Source organism: Pyxicephalus adspersus, chromosome 4 (genome assembly GCF_032062135.1).
Source record: "Pyxicephalus adspersus chromosome 4, UCB_Pads_2.0, whole genome shotgun sequence".
NCBI lineage: Eukaryota > Metazoa > Chordata > Amphibia > Anura > Pyxicephalidae > Pyxicephalus > Pyxicephalus adspersus.
Window position 1 is genome coordinate 68269773 of NC_092861.1, and position 17398 is coordinate 68287170.

General features: G+C 40.7%; 1 protein-coding gene across 2 annotated transcripts in view; it reads right to left on the reverse strand.

Annotated features, from left to right (window-relative positions):
• Window positions 1-5436, reverse strand: part of LOC140328721 (cyclic GMP-AMP synthase-like) — a 19358-nt gene extending 13922 nt beyond the window's left edge. The window contains exon 1 of one of the 2 annotated variants that reach the window (XM_072408518.1): window positions 4816-5424. In XM_072408518.1, coding sequence (XP_072264619.1) covers window positions 4816-5256 — 441 coding nt within the window. In that variant the 5' untranslated portion in view covers window positions 5257-5424. Of the gene's footprint in view, window positions 1-4815 lie in introns of both variants that reach the window. The other variant, XM_072408519.1, reaches the window with a different exon arrangement.
• Window positions 5437-17398: the final 11962 nt, after the last annotated feature.

Below are 17398 nucleotides of genomic sequence, written 5' to 3' on the forward strand. Positions count from 1 at the left end.
GTGAATAATGGGGAAGAGAGTTCTCTATATGGACTATTTATATATTTATACTTGGTGATCATATCCCCCCTTAAACGTCTCTTCTCAAGGAAGAATAGATTCAGTTCAGCTAATCTCTGCTCATGGCTAAGCTCCTCGATTCCTTTTATTAGTTTAGTTGCCCTTCTCTGCACTCTCTCCAAGACCAGAATGTCTTTTTTGTGAACTGACAACTGTCTGCACGTTTTTGCAACACTGAGTGAGCAGCACTTTCAGGCAGGGATCTCTGTCAGGCAATAAAAGTATAGTCCTAATGGGAAAAACGGATGCAGGGTGGAAACATAAAGAGGTATGGAAAAGCCTTGAACACCATTAAATGTGGGGGGAAGGGGTGTTTAATAGTATTTCCACTGACCTCCAATGATAGGAGTTTAATATCAATTCAAGGGCTCTTTAATGTCAATGCTACTAACCACCAATGAAAGCAGGAAAAGAGATTTAATTATTATTATTGTCACTTTCATTTTGTTTTGTTTTGTTTTGCTCCTAAGCTCTGCATTGTTATTTTAGCCAATATGTATCATTAATATGTATTGACACCAATTGATATATATGTATTGACACCAATACTGGAAGTTAATATTGTGCCACTGACAACAATGATGGGGGTTTATTACTGCGCCCACTGATATCAATACTGGAGGTTATTAATGTGTCAGTTGACCACCAATGCCTGACATAGTGTGTTCATTTACGCCAATGCTGAAGGTTATTATTGCAGTCACTGACACTAAAGCCCTGTACAGATGGAGGATAGATATCAGATTTGGGTCGCTGTCATGATTTTTATTAAAAAATTTCCAGTGGCAGGAGAATTTGATGAGTACTGTACACACAGTGCTGTTCTATGGGGGGAGGACCGGGCGAGTGTGCGGCACCCTGCTGTCTTCTATAGTAAAGTACAGCGGCTCTTCTCACAGGGTTGTTCATTGAGCAACCTGAGATGAGCATGACTATTCGTTTTAGGCGACAATCATCTAGCCTCTCAACTACGGTTCCACCAGAAGTTGCTAGGGGTTGGTTAAGCAATGAGCAATTTGTGAATCTCAGGTCAGTGACTCCGATGATCTTTTTCGATATCTGTAAGAGTGAGATTATTCCCATTCGCCAGCAATGTAGGAGGCATTTTATCCACTGACCAGCAAGCTAATGTACTGTGAGCTGTTGATATATCAATATTTATAGCAGGGGCTTCTCAAAGACATGTGGGCATGTGCTCCCCACCTGGCTGGCCTCCTATTGGCTGTGCTATTGTGGGGGGGGGGTCATTAGTTAAGCCTCAGGATACCAGGCAGCTGATGTATCCTGATCGAGAATTGAAGGGGTGAAAGTATAGAGGGAGAGAAGAAATTGATGGAGGGAGTAGGCGGACAGGAAGGGGGATCTTGTTTTGCTCTGTCCTACCCTGTTTCCCCTATGATAAGGCACTGTCTTATATTTTTTGAAATGCCAAAATATGCCCTATTTGATGGGGATGCCTTATCATCGGGGAAACACGGTAGTTATGGGAAATACAGTATGAAAGCTGAAGACACTGAACAGAGCTACGAAGCCCAGGGACAGGAGTACCAGACTGCTATATTCAGTCAGGGCTAGGTGAACACAAAGCTTGGGATAGAAGGTGGCCTCCTGTGTTTGGGAAATGTGTGCTACACCTCCACTTCATCTTTTTTGTGCAACGTCCCCAAGAAGTAGGTCCAAAACATGCGGATGTGAATCAAAGGTAGGAAATACACTCAGATGCCTTTTTCAGGTTGAACATTGTGCGGTGGTGGTCAGCAAATTCAAAAGGAACCCAAGCGGAGAATCACAGATTGTTGATTCAGGGACTATCCATTTCTTAAGTGTTAACTAATACTGTTAGCTATTTTTTGGTATAGGGATAGATATGTATTGGGTGCTTCATTTTATTTCAATTTTGTGTTTTTATAGACTTCAAGTCTTGAACACCCAAAAATGAGTACAGCAAAAAAAGCAAAAACATATAGTGAAAGATCATTCCAAGAGGCCTGAACAGAGTCATTTGGAGTAATTGAACGCAATGGGAAAACATTATGTATTCTGACTAATGAAAGTGTTGTGTGTCCCACATCAAGTGTCAGACGGCACTTTGACACCAACCACAAAAGTGTTGCAAAACTTGGTGAAACTACAAGAAGAGTTTCTTAAAGGGAAATTGAGGAAACGTCATTCCCAGTATCTGGGATAGTTCTTGCAACTATATTTCTAGAACAAATCATGTGACAGCTGCCAGTTTTCAAATTTTACTGTGCATAGCCAATTTCTGATGGGGATATTATCAAAACGGCCATGTTGTCTGGGAGTGATTCCCTTTTTTCATGCTTGGATGAAATTAGGCTGTTTATGAATGAAAATGGGCAGGGATATCCTCAACTCACTGATATGGCCTGGTATACCAACCTCATGTTTTTACAGATTTTACACTACATTTCAATGTACTAAACAAACAACTACAAGGTTTAAAGAAATCAGCAGAAAGGGTGTTTTGTGATGTCAAAACATTTGAGAGAAAACTGCATGTTTGAAAGAAACCTTATAAGGGGGCTGCTGAAAAATTTTCCAAATCTAAAAATGCATTTAGAAAATTCTACAACATTTGCACACAATCCTACAAGCCATCGGGAAATCTAAAAGGAATTTTCTAGCATTGTAGTAGTTGAAAAGGAGAATTTTAGTAACAGTCAACCCTGTGTTTCTTACTTCTCCAGATAAAGTAAATTTTGAAGAACTTGATCTTTCCTGCTTACACTGGTTAGATTTAGGAAATCTGACCTGCCTGAAACACTGGAGAAAATATAGGGGATGACAAATGACAGCACAGTTAGTTCTGAAAATGAAATCCTGTGTGGAATTCTTTGCCAAATATAGTTAAGTCAACTAAAGCACTTGGGATTGCTTTCCTTACTTTTGTTTGGATCATCTTATGCTTGTGAGCAGCGCTTTTCAGTTTTGAATTATATCAAATCTGATACCAGAAATAGACTAACAGATTACCTGAGTGCTGCATGTGTTGCTCTCAAAGTTACAAAGTATGAGTCACGGTTAGACAAACTATCAGCATGCATACAAAAATCAGATTGATTTTTCAAAAGCATGCCAAATGCAAAGTTTTACCTTTTGATAAAAAGTTGTTTGTATCATTGAAAGCTCTGTTATTGTGTTTATCTAAGAGAAAAGATGTTAATGAATGAGTTGCTTTTTCCAAACTAAAACCTCAGTATTTAGGTTAAATTGCTGTGTTGGCACTTTGCGATAAATGAATGGGTTTTGGGTTGCAGTTTGGGCACTCGCTCTCCAAAAGATTTGCCATCACTGCCCTAGGGAATTACCAGGCCTGTGATACATGCAACGTGCACTAGTTTATTACTGATTGTATATATTTACATGTAGCATACCATAAAGTTAAAATGTAAGCGGCAAAACTATTATTATAATCCTAGCAGGAGGAAGTGATAGAATCTTCTAGAGTTTTTATTGCTCTCTGTGTTCCCTCAGGAGAGATTTGTCTTAATTTTTTATGAATATCATATGAAGACAAAATCCACCAATTTTTACACTTGTCACCACAACAAGGCATGTGGAAAAATGCACATTGACAAAGATGAGATTTCCCACTAACCTCCTGCCCTGTCTGTGTGATTTACCATAATGGTGCTTTTCTATGAATCATTATTCATTGACATTTGGGTAGAATGATGGAAGATTGTTTGATTTCTTGAGATGATATTTTTTTTTTTTAAAGATCAGATATTGAACTCATAGATGGTAAACTGAATACTTTTAGAAGATCGCAAAAGATAAATGTTTATGTCAGTTGAAGTATCAATTCAAATTATCATTATATAATTTCAAATTATAAATTGAAAACACATAGGGCTCTATTTATAAAACAGGGAATCTGACATTCCTTAGTAGGAATCAATTACAGATGCTCCTCACTTAACAACAAGGCTCCATTCCTTTGACCTGATCGTTAGGAGCATAGGATAGACCCGGTATGCCATGCTGCGAGTGTGCAGTTCACCGACAGTCCACAGATCGGATCACTAAGTAAGACAATAGAGGAAGCGCAGAAGACAGAAGAGGAGACATTGCCCCTGATTCATCATTGAAATCCGCGATCGCTGGAAGCGCGAACGTACGCGCGGCCAGCGATCGCGGAAGCTTTTACATAGGCGCATATGGAGAGGAGTTGAATTCGGTTAACTCTTGCCTAACAGGAAGGAAATTAGTGATTTAAAAATATGCTTTTTTCTTAGCGCACATAAATGTTAAAAACATTTAAACAGCGCAAACATTTTTTTTTGAGCCCATAGTGTTTTTGTACTAGGAGAGCATTACAAATATGTAAGGAGTTCTCCACTCCATTCAAAGTTATAAGGTTTTGGCAGGGGTGGCTGAGTTTATTTGTACACAACACCATAAAAGATACCAGCACATACTGTACCCTCTGAAAGATAAAAATTGAATAAAGGTATATTTCTTATTATCCCCCCCCCCCCCACAACTGATTTGTCATTGCCCTGAGCATAGGATGAAAAATAAAATGTGCTTCCAGAAAAGGGCATGTTTATAGGTTGCTAAAGGCACCTAGAAATGTTCATGTTGATAAACTTCTCACAAAGAAGCCTGATTTGTTTTATAAACTAAATCCTGCCGTGTACTAACATAGATTCATAATAAAATAAAAGCAAACACGTTATACAGAAGCAGTGGGGATTCTATAGCACAGAAGTCACCACCATGCAGCCTTACCTTGAGTTTTTCATAATAGCTCCCTGTGGACATCTTCTCCATGCCCTGGAATATTGGATCCCTCTGTGACACCTCACTGATGATGATCCTCACAATTGTATTTACTTTGTCTGCAGCTGGGGAGATTTCTTTCATTTTCAGTTTCAGACTTTCTACCACAGGTTTCAGGTTTCTGTGGTCAGGTAATGGGGGCTCCTTGTCTTTCTTCTTCCTGGTAATAGTGTTGGCTATTGCTGCTTTGGGCTCTCCAGGCTCTTTTTTCTGAACTGCTGTCCTTTGTGGTTCTTTCTTAGGACTGCTCGGTCTACGAGGCCTTCCAGTGGCCTCTGTCTTTCCTCTAGCCGGGTCATCTTTACTCTTTGCTGCTGCCCTTCCTCTGGGTTGCTTGGGGCGAGTTGCTTGCTCCTTTCCCCTTCCACGGCCGGTGCCTCTGTCCCCCATTTCTGGAGCGCACAGTCCCTTGTCTGCTAGCCCTCCTTCTTCTCCCTTTTACTGAATAACGAAACTAAGGCTGCCTAGGCTCACTTCCTAGTGACATGTGTGACTAAGCTTCATGAATATACACTCTCCCTGAATTAAAGCTGTATTGTACTATATTAGAAGCATTTGTATACTTTTGTCACCTGAGGGGACTTTCCTCTCTCTGTTCCTAGGTGAATGTTTACTGTCCCAGAGATTTATTGCAAAATTGAGGAAAAACCTCTGAAAGAATTTCTCCAAATTTGTTCTTTAGATAGGTGTCATAGGAACAACACACAACAACTACTTATTTCTATTACTTTTTACTACTTATTTATTTCATGATGGCAATCGTCAATAATTTATGTGGTGGATTCCCTCATCTAGGACAAAAACCCCTGAGAGAAGCCTTTGTTTAGACCAGCCTTGGGATCCAAGCATCCTGCATGGTCCCAGGCAGTTTGCATCCTGACAGCTGTACAGTGACTTGCATGGTGACCAGGGGTGTAATGGGGCAGGCACGGGTCGGAACGCAGGCACCTTCTTTTGAGAATGGACACGCGTGCCCACTCTTAATTTGCAAAGACTTCTTTGGTGGCCGGTCCAGGCCCCCCCCCCCATGGGGTCAGGAGAATTGCGTTGCCTGGGGGAGTGGCGCACCGCCCAAAGCCGCAGACCACCAAAGAATTCTTTGCAAAATAAGAGTGGGCACGCGTGCCCATTCTCAAAAAAATGCCTGCGTGCCCACCCGTGCCTGCCCCATTGCACCCCTGGTCACCATGTCTCCTGTATGGAATTGCAGGCTCAGGACGAAGGCCAGGTTGTCTGTATGAACACAACCCGTCAACTCTCCCATCGCAGGCTCAGACCAGCCACCTATCATGACATCACTCTGGGGGGAAGTTTCTTCCCCTTTAAGTGACACATAGGCTGGGGTGTAGTGGGGTGGGCACGTCATGGATAGTACCGTGTCCCCTTTTTTTTTTTTTTTTAGAACTAAAACCCCTGATGGTGACACTGAGTTTTAGGGAAGCCTTATCTGCAAATTTGACATAACTGGTACTGGTACCCCTTACTGCCACCTCCATTCATTCTCTATGGGGCTGCCAGAAGTAGATGCTATTTGTAGTGTCTGCCCTGAGGCAGCGGTTCCCTGGCACCAAGAAGCGATAACTGCACCACCACTCCATTGCCAGACTGAATATAGCCTAACTTTTCCCTGCTCTATCCAAAATACAAAAATACAAAATACATAGAAAAGCATCACTTTAAGTTTGCAACAGTAGGGAAGGGTTGGGAATATTTCCTTGTATATCTCAAAAACACCACAGCACACCTCCCTACTGTCTCTAATTTGAAAAGACTCCCCATTTCTTCCTCAGTTTCCCTTTTCTTTGGTGGATATATACAATTATATAAAATATATTAATAACGAGTCATTTTGTGCTAAACCTTTTACCCAGCCTCTATATTATTCACAGGCATAGGTGTCCCTATTGCAGCAGTCGGCAATCTTTCGGACCTCAGGGACCACTAAATTCATAATTTTATATTTGAATTTTTTTAGAAAGATAAATACATTTGTAAAATAATGATCTTCCAAATGGTGCCTGACGAGGGCTCTAGAAACTCTGATTCATTGATCAGCTTGCGGTTTAGTGAAGTATTACTATTGTTACTGTTATCATTAGTTGCATTATCCTATATTATATTCTTTTTATTTTTCTTACTCCTTATGGGTTTATTTCATTCGAATCTAAGACTAAACAAGAAATGATAGTTATCAAAGTCAACCTATTTGATGCCATTAAAAATACCAGTTAAAGAAAATACACATTTAAGGTCTTATTTTACATTTAAGGCATACTTAACTAAAACAGCATCTGAAAAATAAACAAAATAAAACAATCAGATGAGAATCGGTATTCCCGGAACGGGTTGACTGTTGTAATGGTCGAAACAATACTGAATTGTACTGCTTGGTAACAGTTGCATCATACAACTTAAGACTACATTGATGTCACACTGTGACATGTCTAAATTTTTCTGTGGACCACTAAAATTTTCTTGCGGACCACTGGTTGGCAACCACTGCCCTATTGAATCACTAGGACTAAAAGCAGGAATGTACAGTATATGCCGATGACATCCTTATCTCCTGTAAGGCCTGGTCAGTACCAGTATTCCACAGACACCAGTCCCCCAATCTAACGCCGCAGTCTTCACCTATAGCACACCCCACTCAGCCTCGGGACACTGGTTGTGTCTCCCAGCACTCGATTGCTCCCAAGACTAACTACACAAGAGATGGTTTCTGGACATAAGCCGGCAGCTGACCAGGAGCCCACAGATACAGGGTACAGAATTATCAAGAAATCCAGAAACAAGCCCAAGTCAAAACACAGGAAATCAGTCCACCAAGTGAGGTACAAAGAGAAGGACACAAGCAGAGTCGGGGTCACAAGCAAAAGACGGTCTATTCAAAGTTTAAATGGAATTTCAGGAACAGTCACAGGTCAGTAACAGAGAAACACTCAAAACCACTTCAGCACAGGTAAGCCCAGCAGACCCTATAACAGGCACAGAAGACTGGAAGCAGAGAGGCTATAAAGCCCCAGCAGCCGATGACAGCTTGGGATTACACAGGAACCGCTCTGCTAATCACCTGCAGCACAGTTCCAATTCTGCTCAGCTTTTCAGCCTCAGTGCAGGAGATGCCAAGAGGGAAAACACAGCTACAGGGAAACAAGGATGCTGCAACCCTCAGAGCACTAAACCTAGAATTCCTGTGCTACTGCGAGCGCAGCCACTGGAGGGAATAGGCCGAGCGGGCCCTCCTGCGGTAGGGCACCGCTTGATATTGTAGGCCCGAAGAGCGTCTCCTAACATCTCCATGACAAATCCTCAAATTTCTTTACTGTGTCTTCATGCGGAATTAACAGGATACAGTACGGTTTCTGGATATAAAGTTAATCCCACAAAAAGGTAAGCCTTACCATTGAATCTTTCCCCTGAGGTCCTTGCTGGCATACAGACAAATTTCCTTTATCACTGGAAAACAGATTGCATAAAGTATCTAGGTATCTTCCTTACTCCCACATTTTAAACACTTTATATAAAGAATTACCTGAAGATGTTTAGAGATATCAGAAATTTGTTGCATAAGTGGAAATCCGTACCCATGTCTTTTTGGGTGTATAGCCCTAATAAAGATGACAATACTCTCTAAGCTGCTTTAACTATTCGAGACATTTCCAATTCCTATCCCTCTTTGCATTTTGAAACATTTTCAAGCAGATATATTAAACTTTATTTCGGCTAATAAGATTCATCGAATGTCCAAAACAGTACTCTACTCTCGTAGGGATTAGGTGGGTTTAGGTGTCCCGGATTTTCTGAAATATTATTATGCAGCTCACCTCCGTCAGTTAGCCTCCCGGACGACACTGCTCCCACATAATTGCTGGACAGAGCTGGAGCAATTATGGGTTTCCCCTACACATCCAAACTCCATGTTGTGGAGCGCCAAACTTTCAATACCAGATAGTACTCTGTTAGCTCCTACTCAATTCAAAAAACAAATTTGGCTAAAACGTAAGAATAAATATCTTTTGACAACTGTTAGATCTCCTTTGACATCATTTCTACACACACCCCTAATGCCTGACAGCTTAAATACGCAAATGACTAAGGCATGGCGTTTGAAGGATGTTTTTTTTTTAAAACAAATTACACATCACAGAACACGCAAGTTGTTATTCTTTGAGGGATTACAGGAAAACCTAGAATTACCCGTTAAAGCACATTAGTTATTTACAAAAACAAAATTTCCCCAATTTATAAATAGAGGGCAAGGTTTTAATGCTCTTACGCCCCTTGAGGGATCATGCCTAGGTGGGCCAGGTAGAAGAGGTCTGATTTCAGACATATAAAGAATATTAGCAGGGTCTGAAATATCTCACTTCTATATACATAAATGGGAAGCTACCTTAGACAGGTCTATACCGATGGAGATATGGCAAATAATCTGGGACCTTGCCCCCAAAAGCTCTTGGTGTACCATGAAAAAAATAATGATGTTTTGGTATTACACACCTTAGCGATTACATGCCATATATCCATCATCTAGCGACTTATGCCGGAGTTGTGGCAGAATGGTAGGAACATTGTTACACATTTTCTGGGATTGCCCACTCATCACCCCATTCTGGGGGACAGTAGATAACCAGTGGAAAACTACATGCCCTTCCACCGAATTTGATCTCATCAAGCGCATACAAGGTGTAAGGCTAATGGAATTAATAACAGCCAGGATACATAACCGTTTAGAGAAACATGAGGCGATTTGGGCTGTATAGGACCATTACCAACCTACAGGCACCTGAATAATATCTGCACACTAAGAAAAGAACTCGTAATATAAAGTGAATACAATGACAACCCTCCAATCACATGGATGTTGACCATCCATCCTCTACTTTTCTTCTACCCCCCCCTTTTTAATGTTTATGTTTTATTCCCTCCTCCCCAGGTTCTCAATGCAGTTGAAGCATTATACAATTGTTTTTATGTTTGGGTTTTGTGTAGTAGGGATTAAAAATATATAAAATGTTTTGTATATGGGAAACTTATGGCCTTGTCAGATAAAATATTGTTTTAATGTTGATTTGCTAAAGAACACTTTACATAGATAAACAATCACTGCTATGTTATAGATATATGTGAACACTCTTGTATACAGAATCTTGGCAGATTGTTTATTTTACTGTTTTTTTAAACACAACTTTTGGAGAAAAAAATGTATTTTATATATTCTTCATTTGTTAAGTTTTTGTTATGTACTATTTCTTGAAAATATTTTATTAAATTCCTAATTTACCCTACCCTAATCATTTTTTAAATGTAACCTAAAGATTTAGATGTAAATGGACAGTGTGGGGGGGTCTTATATCTATTTTGCGTGGTAGTTTATTCATGGATTTATTTTATGCGCTCCAAAAGTAGAACTGTGTCGTTAAAATATAATATTTGAACAGGGATTTTGTTTTGTTTAATCTTGGAGGTGACATACTTTGTTTGCAATAGGAGTGACTTGGCTTCCTCTTCACAGTGCCCATGTGCACAGGTACAGGTGTACGGGGAATGTGCAGTGGTGCACATTGATACAAATTTCCAGGACTCCTGGTAAAGATGGATAAAAGCAATAGGGCTTCTGACTTTTGAGACCATCACTATTTCCTGTCATTACATATCTCCCATCCTATTGTGTGTAAATTCCCCCACCTCCTAGATTGTAAGCTCTTCGGGACAGGGTCCTCTCCTCCTGTGTCACTGTCTGTATTCATCTGTCATTTGCAACCCCTATTTAATATACAGCGCTGCGTAATATGTTGGCGGTATGTAAATCCTGTTTATTATTATTATTATTATTACTATTAATATTATTAATAATCATAATAGTGCAAATAAATAATGGTGACCAGGTATAGTAATCCAGAAACCTGTTTCTGATGGGTAACAATCACACACCACAAATTGTAGAGTGACCACATGGGGGGGTGAGAGACGCCCCTGCTCCTCTCATTCTGATCTGTCAGTCAATTAAAACATGGATAGCTTTTTCTAACTTCTGCCACTAGTCTATCCTACATTTTCATCTGGCCACACCTTGATTTCTGGAAAAGATGCTCAGATAATGATGCCTCTTACAAAAAATATACAAAAAAAGTCTTACTCTGTACCATTTCATCAAGATAAGTTTTTGGGCAAATATGAAGTCATAGTCCTAAAATACATAGCGTCCAAACTCCTGGCATTGTGTCCACTGGGGTGTTGTAGAAAATGGGGCCCTAGACATTATCAGAGTTTGCCCTATCCTAAGATGAGTGCTGGATCTTACAAATGGTTTTCAGATGTCCTTAAAGATTCCCAGAAGAGTGCAGCTTTGGTTATCCAGCCGTGGAAAACATGTTAGTAGATAACTCCCCAACAGCAATCCAAAGAAAAACACTTTTATTTAGTAGAGTAGGGGAGGAAAAGAACCCCTATACCTGTTGTAGTTTCCTAACCCTCTGTCTAGTAAAACAAGGTCCATTTTCACAGGAAGTGTCGGTATATACTTACCTGCACGCTCTTGCTCCCACGTTGTCCTCCTGTGGTGCCGCCTGGGGCTGAGGGACAATTTCATTACCTGGCTGAATGCTCTCATTGTGCTTTATATGCTACTGTGCGGGACAGTGAAGGTGCATGCACACAGGCACACGTCCCCATTACAGCCTTTGGCAGCATTGTGCTGGTATGGAAGGAACAAGCTGGACAGGGGATCTGACCCCTAATGACCCCACACCTTATTACCTGGCTTCAGCCACTGTCCTGTCTCTCTGACTCCTGAATGGCATGCAGCCTTTAAAGGCCATTCGACTCCTAGACATCTACACCCATAATAGGTTTCTTAGCTGCTCAGGGTGAGGTTCTCTTTCCTGACCTTTGTCCTGTCTGACCTTATGTTATCTGAAGATTGGACTGACCCCTGTCAGAACTCCAGTGACCATGAATTCTCTTGACCTTGGACCTGCCTGGCTGACTGACCTCTTGTATATTACCCCTGGCACTGTTTCTGGAATGGCTGATATCTAATTATTTTGTCATCTAAACAAAGGCAAACAACACACGTCAGATGATTCCCGTTCAATATTCCCCTCATGTCTGATATTGGACAAGAATCTGGTGTGTGTACGGCATTCATCGTTCATGGGTCTGTCCTAGTGGATCCACGAACGAGGAAACATTATATTGAAAGTGAAAGGGGAGAGAGAGTAGTGTGGTGCCGCTCCATCGTTCCCCCTCCGCCTCTCTATAGAGCAGAACAGCGGTGTATGTACAGCTCACATTCATGCATCTGTCAGTCTTTTGTCGTTGGAAAGGATTGTGAATGATCCAAGACAATTTTTGCACAGGTGTGTGCGCAGCCTAAGATTTGCTCAGCTGTAAATACATAGCATAAATATTATAAAAAGTTATAAATTGGGGGATTGTCACCTCAACAATCACTGGCAACAGACCATGATGTTCCCTTAGTTGAGGAGGAATCTCTTCTAAATGGAGCCTAAGATAGCAGAAAAACTTGATGGAAAGTTTAATTCTTCCCCATTCTTTTTAAAATTAGAAAAAAAATGGAATTGACATACGTTTTAACAGAGCATTAACTTTGGTTAATGTTTACCAAAGTATTTGGTGTATTTATGTCCTCTGTGACTATTGATTAATTACATTTTTAAATAAAGTTCACTTTTAAAACTGGGAAACTGACTTATGAATGAACATTATAGAAACTAAATTCACCCTTCAAAATTCCATACAGTGTATTAGGCTTGTAGTTGCCATCTACGGCCACTAGATGTCCTCGTAGTATTTTTGTCTCCATTTACTTTGTGCTGTACTTGAAACTTCAGATGGTTATTTGTTATATTTTTGTAACAGTATTGTGTAAAATCTTTGCTGGGTATGTATGAGGCTAACAAACTGCGGTGTTTACCATTTCTGGGCACCTAGCAGATGCCAATAGGTGTCTGGAAATGGTGCTACGTGGTTACTATTAGGTGTTTGCAAACACTTGTGCAGCCATTTGCCTGTTGTTTAGAAGTGTGCTTTTTTCTAACTTCAGTATGAAATTGCCTAAAAGTTGTAAGTAATTAGAGCAGTCAACAACTCTTTGATGCTGCTTGTAGTGTCTAAAAACTGTGAAGAAATTCTACCGCAAACACCTGAACAAAATAGGTGGATGAACAAACCTATTTGTTCCAAAGTTAACCTTTTCTTTAGGGCCAGCAGAATATGGTGCTGCTTGAAAAAAAAAAAACTGTAGCCTGAACTGGACCTAAAGATAATACAGGCCGGAGGTCAATAATGCTTAGGTGTTTGAGCCTAATTTAGCAGCATGATGACTTGACATATCGAGTGACCAGGCTCCCCGCTTTTTATCCCCCCCAACTCATTCATTTATATAGGGGGTACTTTGCATTGCTGAAGCAAGAAAATAAAAGCATGTGGCTCCTCTTTCCTATATTTAACTGCAATGCCACACCCCCAGCCACATCCTCCAGGGGTTCTATACCAGGCAACTCCTATGTCCTTTACCCATATACAGAGTAGTACAGAGGCAGTGGGTTAATAGCATATTACCTACCCTAATTGCAGGTGTTTTTATTTTCTGCAGCAGCACGCTATGACCTTCCTAGGGTTTCTTGTATGTTATGTGATGCCCCCCCACACGTAAGAAGGTTCGGGAGAAAACTGAGTGATAGTGGTAGCTGCACAGGAAAAAAGACCTGGTGCTGGGGGAGAAAATATCGTGGAGTGGGATATCTGAGGAGCATGCTGCATGGGACTGTCAGAGGAATAACTTTAGGAAGGTTTAGAAGATAGGTTTCCACTCTTGTCCCCCCCACTCTGGTCACAGGGGCTGCTCTCCCAGTAACTACCCCATGCGGTTTACATTATTCACAAAGCAATCTGCTATGCTTTAAAAATCTACTCTAACGTTAAAAAAAACAGCACTTTTACCACTTCTAGGTACCACTACTGTCAACCTTTAGGCACCCAGAAGCACTAACCGAAAATAACTGCTAGGCTTTTTCAGGAGTTATCAAAAGCTTGTACAGGCATTTGTAAGACGTTGAAAAAGCCTAGCAAAGTTGTGACGTTAACTGAAACCATGTGAAAATTCTTGTAAACACCTAAAAATGTACACCAATTGCTGCGACCAACCTCCCAGAGGGAAAAAAAAAAAACCGTTCACTTCAATGTTATTCACTTTTTTCCAAGCAGGTTTAAGTTATAAAACTGTCCTGAACCAGGCCCCATTGTAGAGAAGTCTGCTCCATAGTCCAATTCTAAAGCTCCCAACTGTACCGGTTTGGTCAGGACAGTACTGGCTTCTAGGGGCCCTCATGGGGTCCCTGTAAACTTGTCCTGGCCACAGGTTCAATCTGTAGCTATTTAGCTCTTCCTCGAGGCCACAACAAAATGGTTGTGATTTTTTGGGTGGATGGAATATTGTGCTATAAGAAAATGGCTGCTACAACTGAACTGGAATGCAGTGACCATTTTCTTGTAGAGCAGCACTGAATTCTTTACTGACAGAATACTGTACTACAGGAAAATGGCTGCTGGTCTCCTCGGGTAGTAGGTGGTAGCTGCTTAACCTATGGGATATTGAGGCATGCTGGATGATAGATGAGATAGGGATGTGTTGATGGGGGTTCAGGGTAACAGATAAGATGGTGGAGAGGATGGCATAACTGATGGGAAGTATGGAGGGAATAGGGTAACAGATGAAATAGTGAAATATGGAGAGGGGGTGGAATGACAGATGAGTTGGTGAAATCTTGTAGGTATGGGGTGACAGATATAATGGTAATTTGGATGCAGAGTATGAGGTGATGGGTAAAGTATAAGAGGTGGTGGGGATAAAATGAATTGGTTAGGGGTGGGTGATGGATTTAGTGGTACAGTATGGAAGGGATGAGGTGACTGATGAGCTAGTGAAGTATGGAGAGGCTGAGGTGACAGATAAGATGGATTACAGACGGGTGGAGTGACGGATAAGGAGGGGTAGATGGATGATATGGAGTATTGGGAGATGCAGTGATCGATAACAAAATATATTGTGGCGGGTATAGGGTGACAGTTGAGCTTGTGACGTACAAAGAGGATGGTTGGACAGATGAGCTGATGGATTAAGGTGTAGTATGGCTAACAAATTAACTGGTGGAGTATGAGGTGGGTAGGTTTACAGATAGAGTATGGAGGAAAAGTTAGGTGAAAAGTGATTGATGGGATGACAGGTGACATGGAGGAATTTGGAGTATTTGATGAGCTGCTGGGATTAATGGTAAAACTGATAGGAGCACATCTGAGTTATGAAGGGCAAATTTGCTAGTTAATTAGTGTAGTTTTGCATCATCAATGATGTCAAAGAAGTCGGTGGGGTTTGAATGAGAGAACAGTGAATACGAGAAGGCTGAAGGTAATAGGTTGGATGCATATAATTAGGTAATTAAAAAAATTCTAATTAAATTAGCTAGGTAATGAATAAATCAGTAGGGTTCTGGGTGAGTTAGTTGGCTGGAAGAGGAGTTGGCAAAGTATTAATTAATTGACCAGTGTTTGTCCATTTTTACCATCTTGAAATGTTGGCAGGTATGTGATTGTAGTGTAAGTTGTCCCAGGTAATAAAGCACATATGGGTTGCTTGGTAAAGTTACCACTAGATGGCGCCCTATGTTCTTATATTTCCAAGTGCAGCAACGTGTTTGTCACACCAGGAACCAGCACAGGATTTCATACTTTCAGCTACACCAGGTCATACTAAAGGTACCTAAAGAACTGACCACTGAACCAAAACAAATACTACCATACATAAAAAGCTATAACTACGTGCTTTTAAAAAAATTAATTAATCTATGTGGTTATTTGGTTAAATGGGTCTGTTTAGCTCTGAATCTGACAATTTTTAACAAACAGCTTTCCTAGTGCTAGATATGGGGTTGTGTAAATATAAACCCACCCTGTCCCTTGTCTACTGATAACAGGGGCATGTAAGCTTCGTAACAAGACTATGGAGCAATGGAAGAAGGTGGCTACAATTTATTTTAGATCATGTAGATGGCCAGGACTGAATATATGGCTTACCTAGAGAAAACATGGCAGCCGATACATTGTGGGAAGAAGACAGGCCAGAACAGAGGCAGTGTGACATAAAAGATCTGCTGCTATTACCTTGTCACTAGATAGCGCAGGAAAACGTCCATTCCTTGGCCCGGTTTTTAGTGGCACGCAGTGCGACTACACGATATTGGGAAGATGGTTTTAATATTTAGGCTGATTGGTATATTTGCTTTTACTTTGAGTCTATGGAATCTAATGAATGAATGAAGAAATTAGAATTCAAACACTAATTTCCCCAACCACCCCCTCATAAATTTCTTCAATGACCAAAAAATATTTTTGATTTTTGACTAGTAGGTTGTACAATGTTTAAAAATGTTGACTGGTAAAACTTTCTTGTAAGACTGTAAATATCATATTTTCAAGTATACCTTACAAAAAAAAATAAACGTTGGGGTGTCTGAACATATAGTGTATTTAATTGATTTAGGAAGCCTGGGAACCTCTAAATTTGGAGTCCAGAGCCGCAAACAGTTAGGCACAGGGGTGGGCCAGAACATGACCATTTTAATTTGTTGCTTCCTGTATACCCTATAATTAGTGGAATATGAGTGGCTGGAGGGCTCAGCTTTATGGTTTTATGGTTTATGTCATGCATTGCATTAGTATAAGAAGCCATAGGTACAATTTAACATACATGAGAATATGTAAATCATATAATCCCAGTTCCCCCCCCCCCAGGTTGAGGTGTCATTTTTGTTTTTTTGAGTTTTTTTTTGTTTCCTGTGCAATGGTTCTCCTATTTAGGGACCCAGCAATCACCAGCTAGTGTCCCTGTCCTGAGCTGTATTAATTCTAGCACTTTAATTTATGCCCCCCACCTGTTCTTGTCTTGGGGCTAGGTCTTCTGTGTAATAGCCAGGTGCCCAAGAAGTGGTCTTCTGGCTCTTGGTGTACGTTGGCTTTAAATGTGGTTGTGCACTGCAAGGAAAAGTAAAAAAAAAACAAAAAAAAAAACCTCTGACTTCCAATCCAGGATCGGGGTGATTATTAACACCAGAACGGAGTATCATTGGAGAGTGGCATGCCCTAACATCTCCCAACTATTTAATATTGTATTTATCAGCAGTGATTCTGGGGGTTTTTATTTTGATCATTGTTTCAATGCTAGTGGTTATTGGGATTACCAACACCATTAGTGAGAGCTATTTTATGGTCTCCCACTTAAATGCTGGGGGTTTATTGCATCTACTGACACCAATGCAACTTTTCAGTGCTGAAGGTGGAGCAGGAAACTTTGGGGCTTTAAGGTCCCTTGCAGCTCATTCATAAAAGGCTGCCTAATTCAACTTAAATTTAAAGAGCTATTGTGCCGTCCTTTAAAGGTGACAGGAACACCTTGTTCACCACTATTTTAATACCTTCTGGTATTGGTGTCAGGTTCTGGTCTTCATAA